The 18,097-nt window shown below is 43.8% G+C and overlaps 1 protein-coding gene across 3 annotated transcripts in view; it reads right to left on the reverse strand.

Annotated features, from left to right (window-relative positions):
- IRAG1 (inositol 1,4,5-triphosphate receptor associated 1) overlaps positions 1–18,097 on the reverse strand; it is a gene marked incomplete at both ends in the record, with an annotated part of 120,254 nt that overhangs the window by 19,069 nt on the left and 83,088 nt on the right. For all 3 annotated transcript variants that reach the window (XM_080711861.1, XM_080711860.1, XM_080711859.1), the window contains 5 exons: positions 4,491–4,632; positions 6,959–7,090; positions 7,859–7,999; positions 10,624–10,654; positions 14,585–14,708. In XM_080711861.1, the coding sequence (XP_080567987.1) occupies positions 4,491–4,632; positions 6,959–7,090; positions 7,859–7,999; positions 10,624–10,654; positions 14,585–14,708 (570 nt within the window). The remainder of the gene's footprint in view (positions 1–4,490; positions 4,633–6,958; positions 7,091–7,858; positions 8,000–10,623; positions 10,655–14,584; positions 14,709–18,097) is intronic.

Here is an 18,097-nt window from a genome sequence, read left to right on the forward strand (position 1 = left end):
TCAGCCAAGGTGGACCTTCTAGTATTCTGGGGCAGTGATGGTTGGCAGGTCAGGAGGAAGCAAAGCAAACAAACTGCATGCCAGTTCTTAATGTCCTCAGCTCAGATGTGGCACACCTCCTACACCAAAGCCAGCCACATAGCCCAGCCCAACCTCAGGGGTACGGGAAGTGTATCTAGAAGGAAGAGATCTGGAATACTGAGGAAATGCTTCATCTACAGTAATGACCATCTGTCACTCCTAAAGTGCTATTCCCATGACTATTTTTCATTTTGAAGAGTTCCATTTTATTTTTCAATAATTATATCTGGATATCTTCCATCACATCTTTTTTTATCCCCTTTATCATTTAAAAGGTATTTTTTCTAAATTTCAGATTATTGTCAACATGATCCACATTATGATATGGGACTATAGTGTGCCAATAAAAAATAAAAATAAATACAAAATTAAAAATTAAAAAATAAGAGTTGGGCATGGCAGTGCATGCTTGTAATCCCAGTGTTCAGGGGGCAGAGACCAGAGGATGGCAGTTTGCAGACAGCTTCAGCTACTTAGTAAGGCCCTTCACAACTCAGTGAGACCCTGTTTCAAAAAATAAAAAAAGACTAAAAAATAGGGCTGGGGGTGTAGCTCAGAGGTAGAATGCCCCTGGGTTCTATCCCCAGTACCACAAAATAAATAAATAAAATAAAATAAAAAATAAATTTTAGATTATTTTACTAGATAATGTTCTCAGGACAGTCCTAGTATTGGTGGGTCTGGTGCTCACTCATGGTATGGTTTTCTGGTGCATTTATAATTTTATATTGTGAACACGTCTTCGGTGAGGCTTCATTTAGAGGGGTACTATGTGTCCTGGGTGCAGGGTGTGTCTCTCCGGAGTGGCTGACACTGTTCCTAGAGGCACCATCTTGCTGTTCTTTTAGATTTTCCGCATATTGCATTATCGTGGCTGTCTCCCGGGGCACGTACTTTTCCTATGAGGAAGGAGAAAGTACTTTTTCCTACTAGAGTGCAGGATGAAACAGACAAACTTCCTTATTTCTCTGTTGGCTGGTGACTGTTTTTCTTGTCCAAACTTTATCTAAAGATACTTGCTCAGTGAATCTCAGGGTCAGCTCTATCACGAGTGTTTGTCTCAGATTTTAGGGGGCAAGCGCAGCCCCTCAGTAACTGTGGCTGACTCTGTCCCTAAAGCTGCTGCAGGGTGAGCGTGGTTTCAGTTCTCTTTTCTTTTCTTGTATTTGGTATTTCAATTTCTTTTCATGCGGATTCAGCTATTCTGTAAGACCGCTTGTTTTATTTTGTCCAACAGAAATTTCTAAGTATTTATGGTCAAAGGATTTTCAAGTTTTCCAGTCAGCCAAAATAGCAGAACAAGAAAATATTATTTATATATGAAAAGCTCATGCAGATTAATAAAATGCCAATCTCATACATGGGCAAAAGTTGTAATTAGAAAATTTACATGAGTAGAGGCAAGAGTGTTTATTAAATATTTGGAAAAGCACAAAAATAAAAAATAAAATTATGAGATAAAACAATTTTGGCCTATCAGAGCTATATATATATATTTGTACCACTGGCACAGTGAATAGAGCATAATGGTAATCTATCAAGTGGAAATATCAATGAGTTGTTTGAAAATAAGTTGTTTTAAGAGTCTTATTTTGCCAGGCGTGGTGGCGCACTCTTGAAATACCAGCATTTGGGAGGTGGAGACTGGAGGACTGCAGTTCATGGACAGCCTCAGCTATTTAGTGAGGCCCTTTGCAACTCAGTGAGACCTGTTTCAAAAATAAAAAGTCTGCCGGGAGTGGTGGCGCACACTTGTAATCCCAGTACTTGGGAGGCTGAGACAGGAAGATCACACAGGTTCAAAGCCAGCCTCAGCAATTTAGTGAGGCTATCAGTAACTCAATGAGACCCTGTTTCCAAATAAAATATAAAATAGGTCTGGGAGTGTGGCCTGGAGGTAGAAGGCCTCTGGGTTTCACCCCAATACCACAAATAAATAAAGAAAGAAATAGTCCAAAAAATAAGGCTGGGGTGTAGCTCAGAGGTAGAATGCCCCTGGGTTGCATCCCAGAACTGCAAATAAATACAAAAATAAATAAATAAAATAACAAACAAACAAATAATTTACTAAGAGTCTTATTTTTTTCTGAGCCAGTATTCATACTGCTAGATATCTGTCTTAAAGGAAGAATAAAAATATAGATAATCTGCATATTGCATATTCAGAAGAAAAAATTTTTTTTTGGTGGTACTGGAGTTCCTCGAAACACTTCTACCTCTGGGCTACACTCCCAGACCTATTTTTTATACTTTTTAATTTGGAAACAGGGTCTCTTAAGCCAGCGCACGCAGCTGGCTTCAAACCTGCGCAATCCTCCTGTCTCCGCCTCCCAAGCGCGGGGATTACAAGCGTGTGCCACCACACCCAGCTTAGAAAAACATTTTTTAAGGTGTAACATCTTTTTTGTAACCAGAAATAATTATTTTCTAACTGTGGTTGCCCAAGTCTTAGCCATAGACAAAGATCGCCAAAAGTCATGTAAAGGCTTAAAAAGCAAGCACTCTGAGGGAGTGGTTACTGTGCATCTAATCTCTATTTATTCTTCTGATGTTGGTATATGTGCTGCCAGAGCAAGCACTGGTCATAGCATAGCTTATGGACACATCTGCTGGGTGAGTGCTGGCCCTCTGCACCAGCCCAAGTGGTGGAAGAGCTTAAAAAAAAAAAACAACTGAAGTGGGGCCAAATGTCCCCAAACCACTTATTCATCTGTCAAGACTCATCCATCATGTCCTTTCCTATTGTAAACACTTTCTCATCCCCCCGGAGCAGATGCGGGACTCTGCATCCTGCTCCCCACGGGTCTGCTTACTTCTGCCGCAGCACAGGACACACCGCCCTGACCTCCCCACAGGCTGGGAGCTCCTTTGCATCTGGGACTGTGTGCCTTTTAACCGTATGCTCCATTATCATGTGGAACACTCTGAAGATGCTCCCTAAGTGTCTGGAGAACGGATGAATGCATGAATGAATGAAAGCTGGGTAACCGTTATCTCAGGAGTCCCGGATAAGTCACACTGCCCGAGACCTTGAACCTTGTAAGGTAATTAATTTGAGAAGCCAGGTACTAGGATTCCTTGGTGGCCTCTTCCTCTACTTTCAACACTGGCCCAAAGTGGTTCCTTAGAGGCCCAGATGCCCATGGGTCAGGAGCCTTGCTGCAAGATCTAAAGCAGGCAGCCCAGAGCTTGTGTACACTGCCATTGGACTCTGGGAAGTGTCACTGTTGTTCCCCAGGAAACTTGTGAAACCTCCTGTTTATAAAGGTTTCTCCATCTGTTATGCTTTTTGTACTCTCCCCTCTCATGCTCTTCGTAACACGGATGTTTGCATTCCACAGGGATTCCTGGCGCTAAAAAGTCTGTTTTCTCTGCCTAGCCACCCTCATCCGCCAGAGTCCAAGGTCTGGAAGCATCCTAGGAGAGATCCCGACCCAAGGCACTGTCCTCTCAAGGCACTGTGACAAATTTCATTGTCACACAATGAAATTTAAATCGGCCATAAATAAGAACATGATGTCTGTTGCAGGGAAAAAGGTGGAATTAGAGAATATAAGGCTAAGTGAGGTTAGCCAGTCTCAAAAAGTTAAGGATCATATGTTTTCTCTCATTTGTGGGAACTAGATGAAAATAGAAAACAAAAGAGACTGTAATCGAATGAGGAGAAAGAACAATGGAATAGTGGAAGAGGATAGGGGGAGAGATGTGGGGAGGGTAAAAACAAGCCTTGAGGAGGGGAACAGTTCAAATAATACTATGTCCATACATGAAGGCTTTACTACCAATCTCACTAACATATATGGGGAGGGGGGAAGGGGGATCTGGTGGGATATGGATGAAATACACCAAGCAATGTGTGTGCATGTATTAATATACCACTCTGAATCTAAGGTGTATAATTACAGTGCATCTCAGACTCTGCCCTCGCTTGGACTGTTGCGATAGCATCTCTGTGGGACTCCTTGGCTCTGGTTTGCCCCGCTAATGTAACTGGAAGGACGGAACCCTCCTAAACACATATACGATCATGCTGTTTCCCCTATTAAAATCCTTGGTTGAATCCCTAATGCTTTCCAGAATAAAGTTTAAATTTTGTACCAGGTGCTGCCTTAAAGGGAGTCCCAAAGCACAAGGACTTATGGGGCCTGGGGTCGCTCTCACAAAGTAGAGGAAGCTCTTGCAGATACTCTGGGAGTCCGGAGGTCACTTTAGGGCATTCCCATTTTCTGTTTCCAGGGCCCCAGGCTCTCTGAAGCATGCTGTAAGAGCCTTTGGGTGGCACTGGACAGGGACAGAGAGCTTCACCCATCCAGAAATAGGTCCAGGGACAGCTGTCCTCATCCCCCTGCCCAGAGCCATGGGGCGGGGGACTATAGGGCCAAGATGGAGGCAGAAGCCTAGTTTCCTACCAGAGGGGCCACAACTGCGGCTGGAGTTCTGATTTGCGAGTTTCTTAAACTCCATGAGCTCTGCATGGTCCTTCTCGTACGTCCTCTTCAGATTCTCTACATACTGCATCATCACTTCTGTAGCTTTGGACATGCGCTTTTCCTGCAAGGATGGAGAACATGAGTGCCGGGGCAGGAGGAAGAAAGGTGCTGTCACACTTGTCTGCTCTGAGCTAGGCTCTGGGCTGCGAGAAGGCAAGATGCAGGGGCCATCACACTTGGCGTTGCCCTTTACGAGACCACTGCTCACGATGTGAGCCGAGGGTGGACCGACTCAGCCGCCTGCGCCCAAGCAGAATGAGAAAGGTGCAGCCATGGGATGCAGGAGAGGAAGAGGGGCTTTGTTTTTATCTGCAGAGAATGGGTCAGGGGAGGATCCATGGAGATGGGACAAAGTCATGGATGTGGGTATGCGCAGCACCCGGACACACAGACACAGGCAAGGGGGACAAAGAGTGTCCAGGGCTTGTATGTAAGTGAGGATTTATCCTGCAGACAGGAAGCCTCTGGAGAGTGAAATGGGTATCGGTACAAATTGTCCTGGGACAATAGGCATATCCAGGGCTGTCCAGCAAACCAGGACAGTGTGGTCGTCCTATTTATGAGGAATCTGTAAACAGTTGGATTTATTTGTAAGAACAGTTGGATTGGGACTGGGTATATATGATCTTGAATGCTTAATGAAGAAATATGGACCTATTCTGAAGAAAAGGGGGAGCCCTGGATGTATTTAAGTGAGGGGTGACATCAGGTCAGGATTAGAGATGGGATTAAAGGGCGTGAGGCTGAGAACAACGGGGAGAGACAGGACACGTGCCTGAATGAGTCCAGTGAAACCGGAGAGGAAGACCAAGCCGCAGAAGCCAGGACGGGGAGCCAATAAAGAGGGGTGAAGATGGGAAGAGCAACGCAGCAGATGAGGAACACACTTGGGAGGGCTGCACGCCGTGAGGATGGTTTTCCTCTGCTCGTCCCCACCTTGGGTCCCTCAGAGGGCCTAGCCCAGGCCTGTCAGGCCCCACATGATTTCCCTGAAAAAGGACCTCAGAGCCACAGAGAGCTGAAACCAGCCACTTCCCCAGCATCCTCTCAGCGTTGCTGCTCCCAGCTGGGTGGCTTCCTGGGCCACACTGCTGAGTCGGGAGCTCTTTCCCCAGAAGGACACCAGGGTGGGTCAGCCCAGTGGCTTGTCTTTCTTCTCATAGGCGGTATTCAGGGCCACACCCCAGGAACATCCTCACACAACCAGTGCAGAAGGACGTGGGTCCACCATTAAAGCAAGAGTAATAACACCTAAGTAGTTTACCCGTATTACAGTAACCCTATGGCAGACTCCATAATCACCCTCATCTTACAGCTGCAGAAGCTGAAGGGTAGCGAGTTCGGCTCAAGGTCACACAGCAGGCCAGGGTGGAGCCAGGACTAGAACGCGGGCAGTGTGCTCTCTGACACCGTGCTGGACAAGGGCAGAGCTCAGTGTGCAGGAGGACTTCAGCGTGGCCGAGAGGGAGCCCGCCTGGACCTCATCCCAGCTTTGCTACTTGCTGGTGCTACGACAGGCTGAGTGCTCATTATCTGAAATGCCAGGGACCAGAAGTGTTTTGGATTGGAATTTTCCCCAGATTTTGGAATATTTGCATATACATAATGAGGTTTTACAGGACAGGACACAAGTTGAAACATGGACAGGACACAAGTTGAAACATGAAATTCATTTATGTATATATATATAATCTTATAGGCAGAGCCTGAAGGTAGGTTTATGCAATTATTTTTAGTGTGCCCACACTGTGCCTGTGATTTGTCATGTAAAGTTGGGTATGGAATTGCCCATTTGTGGCATCATAGTAGTTGCTCAAAAACATGGGACTATTTCAGGTTTTGGATTTTAGGGCTAGGGATGCTCAACCTGTACTTTTCTAAGCCTCTGTGTCTTCATTTAGGGACAGGACAATTACTTTACAGGACAGGATAATTACTTTACATAATTACTTTACAGGTTAATTAAATGAAATGGAGCAGGTTTTCCTAAAGCTTTTTTTTTTTTTGCCCAATCCGAGTTCCCCGGGACTTCAACAGGTATTTTGTAAGAAAAATACATTTCCGTTAAATACATTTTAAGAAATCCATAGGCAAAGTTGAATAGACTTCTTTTCTACAAAACTTCTCAAAACCAATATGCTTAAAAATCTCCAAGGACAGAAGACAGCACATAGTCATCCCAAAATATACGTGTGCACAGAAATCTTTTTCCAAGAATCATCTCAAAGGTTTAGTGGGTCACCCCAAATACCCTAAAGAATACCTCTCAGCTTACATAGGACTTCGACCCGTCACTGGGTGACATCTGCAGTTGCCCCAGCTCTCATCACGCTAGTGACCGTGTGTAGGGCAGAGCCCATCAGTAAGGCTGGGGCTGGCAGGCTCACCTGGCGGACGGCGCCCACCACTTCCGCGCGGCTGGAGAGGCGGGCAGCCAGGCGGTGCAGGACAGCGATGTCCTCCAGCAGCTTCTGGTAGGTCTCGCGGTGTTCACAGTGATGCCAGAGTGACGCTGAGGACTGAGGAACAAGGAGGACATTAACTGGAGGCCTCGTGCAGTGCTAGGGACTCAGTGTCTGTGCCCCCACATCACATATGCTGGGACCCTCATCCCCACTGTGGGGGCATTAGGAAGTGGGATCCCCAGGGCATGATGAGGTCACCAGGTGCAGCCCTCAGGAATGGGATTAGTGTCCTTATAATGCGGGCCCCAGAGAATCCTCTTGCATTCTTTCCACCATGTCAGGATGCAGTGAGAAGTAGGCGAGCCCAAAACCTTACCATGCTGGCACCCTCACCTTGGGCTTCCGGCCTCCATGAGATATAAATATGTGTTGTTTAAGCCACCCACTCCACGGGCCTTTTTTATAGCAGCCTGAGCTAACCAAGACACACACTGAGCCTGCACTTGCCTCTCATGGCCGAGACAAGAAGCCTCCGCAGGGCCAGGGCCAGGGCCACAGCATCTTCTGGAGATTGAAGAAGCCCAATGTGGACACTGTCTACCTGGCTGCCTTGAAAAAAGGAACCACGTCCAGGCATCTAAAGCCCCCCACCCCAAGAAGCTCCCAAGGGCTCCGAGGCCTTGCCCACAGCCCTGAGGTCACAAGGTCTTCATGATGACTGCCTCACTTTCCTCCAACTCTCTGAAAGAGACCCTGTCGGGATCTTAGTTTACTTTCTCATGTCAGGAGACTTCACTTGGTGACAGAGCTGCGTGACATTTGGCAAGGCCCTTGGAGACAGTTCCTGTTGCAACAATTTCTTAAATCATACTGCACAATTACCGTAATGGAAGCTTTAAAGTTTTCCAGTTCCTTCTCCGTGTTCTCCTCTGTCAGATTGCGTTCCCTTTCAGCCTGGTTGATTCTAGATTCCAGGGTGTAACTGTCATTTCTAAAGGCCAAGGACAGTTGTACAAACACGTTCTGTTGGGAACAAGAGTGTGAGAGAGGCGCTAGCAGGAGTTATTGCAGGGTTGCGGCTGCAGGTGTGTTTCTTGCTTGAGCATCTTACCACAGCCCCTGGAACCAACCACCCAGGCTTCCATGTGCAATCAAAACTCTCACTCACAGTAAACTACACAAAAGATGGAAAATAGTATACCAAAGTTCACACTAGGCTCTTCCCAGAATTAGAAAACCAAACACGTTACCCAAAAAATAAGAGAACAACACTCTGCTCTCTCCTGAATTTGAAGAAAATAACATCCTGTATTTGGGTTTAAATTCAGGCCATTGCAGTTGATTGTATAAGCTGTTTGGATTTATGCTGGGATTTATTGCATTAGGGATTTGGGAGAGTTTTGCATGAAACCTCTATATTTAAAGAAACTCCATTTGAGATTTTAACATTGTTGACTTAAAGCAAACTTCAACAAGCATCTAGCCTGTGTATGCCAAATCCTAAATCAGTAGTAGCTTTAAGTATCTGTCAGGAGATTAAATAAGGCCAGGTATAATTCTGTTGGAATAAGATTTCTGAAATAAATATTCTATGCCAAAAATGTGCATGGCATTCATGAATACGTTTTTAAAGGTAGTATTGATTAGATATGGAATTCCTAGAGCAATAGGAAACCACTGTGGAAGAGAAATAGACTGGCAGACTCCACATAGGAAGGAAGGAAGGAAGGGTCTTCAACTTTACAGCCTTCCTCTATCTTTCCTGTCAAAGTCCAGTGGTAGCAGATTTATGTCCCGTGGTCACTAACTCTCTGGGAGCTTCCAAAGTCCATGTCACACTGGCCCATGACAGGCAGACATCTCCAGACAGAGAACTGAAGGCACTGAACTGACCCCACATGATGAGGATGGCAATATTGAAAACTACTCCTTATTGGACATTTACTAGACACCAGCACTGCGATGAATTGTATGAACCTCACTTCATTTAATCCTACAACAATCCCCTGGGGGGTAGGAATGATGAGCCCATCTGTGGGTGGAGAAACTGAGACCATTCACTTGAGAGGTCCATTAACATAAGAGAGACCATTAATATAAGAGAGGCCATTAACTTGTTCAAGAGGATAGAGCGGGTGACAAATCCAGGGCTTAATCTTGGGCCACCTGATTCCAAAGCCTGCTTTATTTCCACCATGCTGAGAACTGTCAGTAATTATCTAAGGACTAGTTCCAGCCACTGAGCAACCGCTCGTGACCGAGGTTCACAAGTGTCACTGAGTAGGCTTTGAACTCACAGCTCAGTGGTGGGGATTTCCCATCCTACCCAGCCTCCAAGTTTATAAATAACGCTCAATGCTTAGTTCTCCATGCCCTTAAAGGCGGTATGACATAGGGTCCTGAATTCAGTTAGAACACTTGGATCCAAACCTTGGCATTGCTGATATTGGATCTGGGACCTTGGGTAAGTAATTTGATCACTCAGTTTTCTCCTTTACTTCTGCTCCCCCGGCTTTTCAGCTGGAGAGTCAGCTGCCAGGATGGCCACACACATGCTGCCTGTGGCTACACATGCAACCTCTAGTGCAAGGTCACCATGCTCCGTGACAGACATTCTGCACTGTCTGATCCACATCAGTGGTTCTCACTGTTTCACCTCTGATAGGTTCTCTTTTTGCTTCTACCCCTTCACCAGAAATGCAAGGCACGTTCATCTCAGCTCACTCACCACCCATGTTGGGACGAGGTGGCCCCAAGGGCGGATGGCAAAATCGAGGGGGCCATCACCTGAGCTGGCTTTCTCAGAGCTGAAGCCTTCAGCAAGTGGGCACCTTTCCCTTCTAGACCAACATTTAAAACTTGAAATCCAACCACAGTTCAATCTTTTAAAAAATAAATTTGATGCAATTCTACAGCCTCCCAGCTGATATTATACATAAAGTATACATTTAAGAAAATAGGCCGGGTGTGGTGGCACACACTTGTAATCCCGGCATATGGGGGGCAGAGACTGGAGGATCACAGTTCGCAGACAGCCTCGGGTACTTAGTGAGCCCCCCTCCTCTGTAACTCAGTGAGACCCTGTTTCAAAACTAAAGAATAGGGCGTGGTGGCGCACGCTTGTAATCCCCGCGCCTGGGAGGCAGAGACGGGAGGATCGCGCGGGTTCGAAGCCAGCCACGTGTGCTGGCTTAGGAGACCCTGTTTCCAAATAAAAATGTAAAAATAGGTCTGGGAGTGTAGCCCGGAGGTAGAAGGGCTTCCAGGAACCCCAGTACCACACACACACACACACACAAAACTAAAGAATAAAAAATTAGGGCTGGGGGTGTCACTCAGAGGTAGAATGCCCCTGAGTTTCATCCCCAGTACCACACACACACACACACACAAAAGTCTTTGGAGAAATATGGAATTTCCAACTACCTTCTTACCTCTGACCAAATGTATCAAAATCCTCCATTAACTGAGGCAGGAGTGGGAATCTCAGTGGTTCAGTGGGTGTGTGTGAATGTGTACATTATCCCACACTTGCTCCTTCTCATTTTTTGTGTAAAAATGTCAGGGCCGGGGCTGGAGGAAGGAATGTTTTGAATAAACCCAGTGGAGCACAGATGCTAAATTTTACACAGCGCCCCGTCACTTACCTCAACTTCCTTTTCAGTGAGTGGAGGGGTGCTGCGGAGAAGAAAAAGACACAGGTGAACTCAACCCAACTAAGCCAACAAGGGAAGGAGGGACGGGGAGGGAATGGGGTGGGAACTGGGTAGGGGTTAAATCGGTGATGTGTACAGGTATGTACACACAAGTTTTTTACCCCAATATGATGTAAGAATATAATGCACCAATAAAAAATTTAAAAAATAACCAAAAGTGACTCTGAGTGAACAGTAGACCCACACATTTTCAGGAATGGAGTAGGCTGAGTTGGTAGAGTAGAAATGATATGGAGTCCCTTTGTGTTCTCCATCGCCTGTGAGATATTGACCCTTACGGAGGTAACATGCAGAAAAATATTAGCTCCTGGGCCGGTCCGTCAGCAGTATCACTACTCTCTCTGTGACTTTGGGCAAGTTATGTAATCTAAGTCCTGGCTTGCTCATCTATAAACTGAGAATAGCATCATCTACCTTGCAGAAGTCTTACAAGGATTATATGTAGGTGTGTATGTATGAATGTGTGCAGGCATGTATAAATACAGCCAGCCCTCTATATCTCCAGGTTCCATATATCTAGATTTGATCAAATGCAGATTGAAAAGATTCAGGAAAACTGTGTCTGTACTCAACAAGTAGAGATCTTTTGGGGGGTCAAATTCTCTAAAAAATGCAGTATCATATTTATTCACATAGCATTTACATAATATTGGATATTATAAGTCATCTAGAGATGGTTTAAAGTACACAGAAGGATGATGTAGGTCACATGTAAATGCTATGCCATTTATACAAGGGACTTAATGTTTGCAGATTATGATATTCATGCAGAGCTGGGTGGGTCCTGAAACCAATTTCTCCATGAATACTGAGATACAACAATTTATGACATCCACATTTGCCCAGGAAACATTAGTTATTATTCTCTTCACTCACAGGCTTGCACTGAGGAATTAATAAGAAAATGTGTAGTTGATTGTGGTAGCACACACCTGTAATCCCAGTATTTGGGGGCTGAGACAGGAGGATCACAGGTTCAAGGACAGCCTGAGTAACTTAGTGAGGCCCTCAGCAACTCAGTGAGACCCTATTTCAAAATAAAAAATAAAATAGGACTGGGAATATAGCTTAGAGGTAGAGCATCCCTGCATTCAGTCCCTAGTACAAAGAGAGAGAGGGAGGGAGGGAGGGAGGGAGGGAGGGAGGGAGAGAGAGAGAGAAGAGAGAGAGAGAGAGAGAGAGAGAGAGAGAGAGAGAGAGAGAGAGAGAGAGAATGAACGTATGTCATTATAGCTTTTCTGGGGCTACCCAGGTCTGCAAAGGCTGACCCTCCCCCATCTCCGAAGGCTGTGACAAAATCCCATGTGACCACAGAATAAGAGATAGAAAATAGTGTTCAAGTTCTTCTCCACAATGATGGTTGAGTTCAGAGGTGCAAAAGAGCCCCAGCTGGCACAGAGGAGTCCTTCTGAGGGGTTCCTCACTGTGAACAGTTCCCACGGCCTGTCCCCAGTAAGCAGTCTATCTGCACGCCTTTCTGTGTGGCTGCCGCCACTGCTCTTACTGGTAACTAAAGCTGGCCCCATTCTGCAGCCCAGATAATGTAAATAACGCACAGGCCTTTTCCTGTGCTGGGTGGGGAGACTGGGAGGGGTCCAACCAGCGTCACAGGACTTGGCAAGAGAGCGTGCCATCAATAAGCTTCGCAGGAAACACAGCTTCCTCCCTTGGACGGGTGCAGAGAGACCCCCAAGAGCAAAGGTAGGGGTCAGCCATCTCTGCAAAGGCTGGTTCTCACCCTTGCTGAGAGGCTGTGAGAATCTTCCTGTCAGGATGAGGCAGCCAGTCAGCAGAGAGCAGAACATGGGATAAACAGCCGCAAAGATGTTCAGTGCTTACAACCCTCCCCACAGCCCCACCCCGCCAGCCCTTTCCTCAGATGACCAAGTATTCTTCTCCATCCTGTGGAGGATCACAGACTGTCTCATGTCGAAACTCATGGAATGTGCTTCTGGCTCCAAGCCTGTTTGGATATTTTGTGAAATTTACCTGTTTTCACAAATCATTAACCAAACTTCAATGACTCACATTCTGCTTTTCTACTATTAAACACACCCAACCTTTTTTTTTTTTTTTTTTGCAGTATTGGGGATGGAACCCAGGGCCATCTGACCACCAAGCTACACCCCCTGCCCTATTTTTCATTCTTTATTTTGAAACAGGGTCTCACTGAGTTGCAGAGGGCCTCACTAAGTAGCTGAGGCTGTCTTTGAAGTGCGATCCTCCTGTCTCAGCCTCCCAAATGCTGGAATTACAAGCGTGTGCCACCACGCCTGGCTCAACTTTATATATATATAAAATTTGAAAACTGAGAGGACTCAGAAAAGTGTGATTTAGGCAAAGAAGACACATGACACAGCCAGTTCTTGATTCGGAGCTTGAAAACTTGTATGGGCAGCTAGGAGACAGCGCTCCAAAAAGACAGTCTTTTTTTATGAGCCCCTGTGTATCTTCTTTGAAGATTATTTAAATTCTTTGCCCACTTTGAGAAATTGGTTATTATTATTATTATTGTCATCTTTTTTGTGGTACTGAGGTTTGAACCCAGAGGCAATCTACCTCTGAGTTACATCCTCAGCCACTTTTCTGTTTTGTCTTTGAAACAGCATTTTACTAGGTTGCTGAAAGTCTTGCTACATTGCTGAGGCTGTCTTCAAATCTGCACTCCTCCAGTCTCAGCCTCCCAACTACTGCGGTTACAGGTATGCAGCACCACACCAGCACTGTTATCTTTTTATTGAGTTATAAGATTTTGTATATTCTAGAAACAAGTTCCTTAGCAGATAAATGACTTGCAAATATTTCCTCCCATTCTGTGGGTTGCCTTTCATTTTCTTGATGGCAGTGTTAGCAACACAGAAGAATTTGTTATTTTGATGAAGTACTATTCATCTATTTTTTTCCTTGTTCCTAATACTTTTGGTATCATGTCTTAAAAACCATGAACTAACTCAGAAGTCATAAAATATTTTTTCCTCTAAGAGTTTTATAGTGCTATCTCTTATATTTAGGTCTATAGCCATTTTGAGCTAATTTTTGTGCATCATATGAGTTATAAGTTTACTCTTTTGCATGTGACTATCCAGTTGTCCCAATACCATTAATTGAAATGACTATTCTTTTTGTTTGGGAATCTCTTCACCAAAATCTTTGCCTGAATGGTCTGCCTAAGCCATTTGTATACCTCAGATTAATTATTACATTATCGCAGAGGCCTTCCTTGACTCCTCATCCTGTACTTCACTCCCATGTCATTCTCTATACATACTCTGCTTCACGGTCTTCCTAGCAACTTCTCTTTCTCAAGTATCCAAACCATTCACTTTTTCTTTCAGTGATTAAGCGTCTGTTATGTACTAACACTTTCCAAAGTCCTGATCACACAAGGATCTCATTTAGCCAGTGCCACACCCTACCAATGACAGAGCACTGAGGACTCCTATTGACAGGTGATAGAGATGAGGTTCTGAAAGCAAAGGTACTGTCCCCCATGCGTGGAACAGTTCTGGGGGAGTTTACAAGTAATTCTACTTCATGTGACTCTAAATGTTCTACATCTCTGTCTATACAGATATCAGACATAGACTGTCCCAGTTGTAGGTAAGTGGTATCTGGAGCGAAACCTGTATCTCCTATCCCAAAACCCTGCAGTGAGGCTCTTGTGACCTTCCTGTCCTCAAAGGCTACACCCATCGGTGAACCCCACCTGCTCTTGGAGTTGGAAACACCCAACTTGGCCCTTGCTTGTTCTTTTTGGTTTGGGTGTATTACACTTGCCTGGACTACTGTCCTTGGGCTCTTCTGGGATTAAGAACTAGACTGGCTCTCCTCTGTCACACCTAGAACACAGAAGCCACCCATGGGTCTTCTCCAATCCATGTTCTGATTTTACCTTCCAGGGAGAGACTTGTGGACTCGCAGTTTGCGCAGCAGCACATCAGAAATATTGGGCATGACATCCAGACCGCTCTTGGACTCTTCTTCCTCAGTAGTTGGAGAGAGTTCAGAAGGGACCCCTGAAAAACAAAAGTGCTTCCTTATAAATTGTCTGAAATCACAATGCTGCTATTGGCAATTACTTTCAGGAGGCCAGGAAAAGCTTTAACACAAACACCTAGCTTTGTGCCATGAGCTTCAATAATTGGCATCTTACTTCATCGCAATGATCCAATGATCTGTAATTTAATCATCCTGTCTCTTACTGGTAGGTAATTCAAGGCTCTGCAAGGTTAAGTAATTTGCACAAGATTATAAACTTAGTAAGTGGCATAGCCAGACTTCCTAGTATTTGTTGCTCTCTGATACTTCCATGTGACAGATGGCAAACCTTGTGTTACGTCTGACCTCATTGCACACTTATATATCCCCACCACACCCAGAGGGAACCAAATAAGCAGGGGCTCCTGAGAACTCTGTATGATTGATCGATTGATTGATTGAACCCTGTGAAGTCTATGATGTTATGCCAGATTATTTTGTCTAGAAAAGTCTCATATGTTGAGAGAAAAAAATAAGAAAAATAAGAGGAAAGGAAACAAAATTGTGGGAAAGTAACTAGTTATGAATTCTAGCCCTTGTTAAAATAGTTCCCTGAGGGGGTGATTCTAGAATTGGTAGATCCCAGAACCAACTACCCTCCTTCTGAATGCAACAAAATTAACACGAAATTAAAAGCTAACCAAAATTATACCAGCAGTGGTCCAATACATTGAAAAAGCAATGCTCTTTAAAAAATAATGACTAGAGACATTACTATAAATAAATGTCGAGTTTCCATTCTTGATAACTCTTTCTTCCTCCCCCAAAGAATGAGCTGTGAAAGGAAGATGTGAGAGGAAATTCTGGCAAAGACTTCAGTGACAGAATGGGAAGGGAGATGGATGAAGGGCTGGAGAAGGCCGCCTGTGGGGGACAGGCAGAAAGTTTCTCTAGATAGAAGGTTCACCATTCTACCACACTAACCCTTTGAAGGGAGGAAAAAGAGAGAAAAATCCATGTGTGCTTCCATTTAGCTTTTCTTACTGGGTAGAAGAGAGGAAAATCAGAATGATTGTAGTTTTCTCTTAAAGTCGATTATCTTAAACAATCTGGAAAGGTTTACCAGAAAAGGAGAGCAAAAATAAAATAAGCCTCTCTGGAGTCGGGTGTGGTGGCACATGCTTGTAATCCCAGCATTCGGGAGGCTGAGACTGGAGGATCACAGTTCGTGGACAACCTCAGCTACTTAGTGAGATCCTCTGCAACGCAGTGAGACCCTGTTTCAAAATAAAGAATTAAAAAAAGGGCAGGAACTGTAGCTTGGAGGTCAAATGCCCCTGAGTTCCATCTCCAGACCCACAAAAAAAAAATAAAAATAAAAATAAATAAATAAAATAAAATAAGCCTCTCTGAAGGAGTGTCAGGAGACACATAGGAAGCCCCAAGTGAAGCCATCCCTCTCCCCTCTTCTAAAAATGGCAGAGTAACCAAATGCCTTGTATTTTGACTATCTTTCCTTCCCTTTTCCCAGCAGAAGAATAAGTGGCTCCTGGAAAGAGTTGGGTTAAGTATGGAAAATTAACGCCTTGGCAGGTTATCTCTAGCCTTCCATGGAGAAACAATCTAAAAGTCACTACTGCCCACCCAAGGAAACAGGTATACCCTCATTTGATATAATAAGCTCAAGTTTGGACTATAAACCAAGTTATAGAAAAGAGCAGAAACCAGTTCTACAAATACTACCACTTATAGCTCTATCTGAACTTCCCCTTTTCTCCACCATCTAAACAATGAAAAAGCAAACTCAAATACCCAATCTTCAGCTAAAGTGCTAAAGGGTGGATGAAGAGATTTTGGACAAAGAGTCAATGAAAATTAAACTACACAATACATTTGGGTAAAGAGAAAATCCAATCAGAAATAAACAATTTAGAAAAAAATAAAATGAAACAAATGGTATGACAGCTCTACGAAAATATTAAAGTCAAAAGAGGAAGGACAGAAGAAAGGAAGGTGGAAAGGAAGAAAAAAGGGAAATATGTAGGAGACAGATGTCAGGATGGAAACATAGCTGTAAGAAACACGTCAAAAAATGCAAAAGTGCATTTCTGGGCAAATATATACCACAAATGCGTTGACTCTAGGAGAACTTACAACCTGAAAAAAATAAAAGTAAGAAGTAGGAGCAAGATGAAAAGATCATACAGAGATGGAAGACAATTTCTATTTAAGGAAATAAGTCAAAGACCAAAATAACAGAAATAACCAAGAAATTAAAAAATATAGAACTAGCCAATATGTTGGAAAATTAAGAAATATAACATATAGAGCTTTGAATTGAATTGGTAAGCAGGGTGGAAGAGATTGTTCACAAGGGATGCAAAGAATAAAGGAAAGAATGAAGTGTATAGAGATAGAATATGGACCTGGAGTTGAGACGCTGTTGACAAGTCTATGGATTATGTTGTCTGTGAATCCACGAGCCAAACAAATGAGGGAAAGAATAATGAAAATAAAAGTAAGAAGTAGGAGCAAGATGAAAAGATCATAAAGAGATGGAAAAGGATTTCTATTTAAGGAAATAAGTCAAAGACCAAAATAACAGAAATAACTAAGAAATTAGAAAATATAGAACTAGCCAATATGTTGGAAAATTAAGAAATATAACTTTTATACTCAAAGATACAATAGGAGAAAAAATTTTCCTAAAAGTGAGAAGAGAGTTGAACTTATAAGTTGACCCAGTATACTATATTTTTTAAAAACATAGGCAGATAAAGAAATGCTTCTATAACTACCTTCACAGAAATAGTAAGATACCTGATGGGAAGTGCATGCTAAGGGGTGCAGGGAGCCAGCTGGTCTCAGACTTCCCTACAATACTGAATACAGTGGAGCAACATCTTGGAGTTCTAAGAAAAAGAATTTTCCAAGAATTTTTATGACTATATAAGCTGTCCTTCAAGAACAGATAATGTTTTCAAACATATTAAAACTCAGGAAACATAGCATTTCTAATCCCTCCTAGAATAACTATTAGATAATGAAATCCAGATAAAGAAGTTTTAAATCTTATTCATAATAAGCCCAGGAATGATGAGCTATGATGAAGGGACCAGTGATGAGCAGGAAGCCCTTTCACATACAAGTGTGAGACTAAACAACTGTGGAAATTATGGTGGCCGAATGGAATGGAATGCTATAACCTTGACGATATATAAATAAGAATCCAGCATTTGTATAGGGGAAGAAGGAAAGCAGGAAGAAATATGAATAAGGGGAGAAATACCGCCATTCTTATCTTTTCCTGCAGGAAGCCTGTAGGTACCATAGTAGTGATAAAGTTAGTGACCTGTGTTATCCATGCTCTGGTATTTGGAGCCTTAATCCTGGAGAGACTGCCTCTTTCAAGGCTAACTAATTCCTG

The sequence above is a fragment of the Muscardinus avellanarius genome (genome assembly GCF_963383645.1).
Source record: "Muscardinus avellanarius genome assembly, chromosome: 1".
Lineage (NCBI taxonomy): Eukaryota > Metazoa > Chordata > Mammalia > Rodentia > Gliridae > Muscardinus > Muscardinus avellanarius.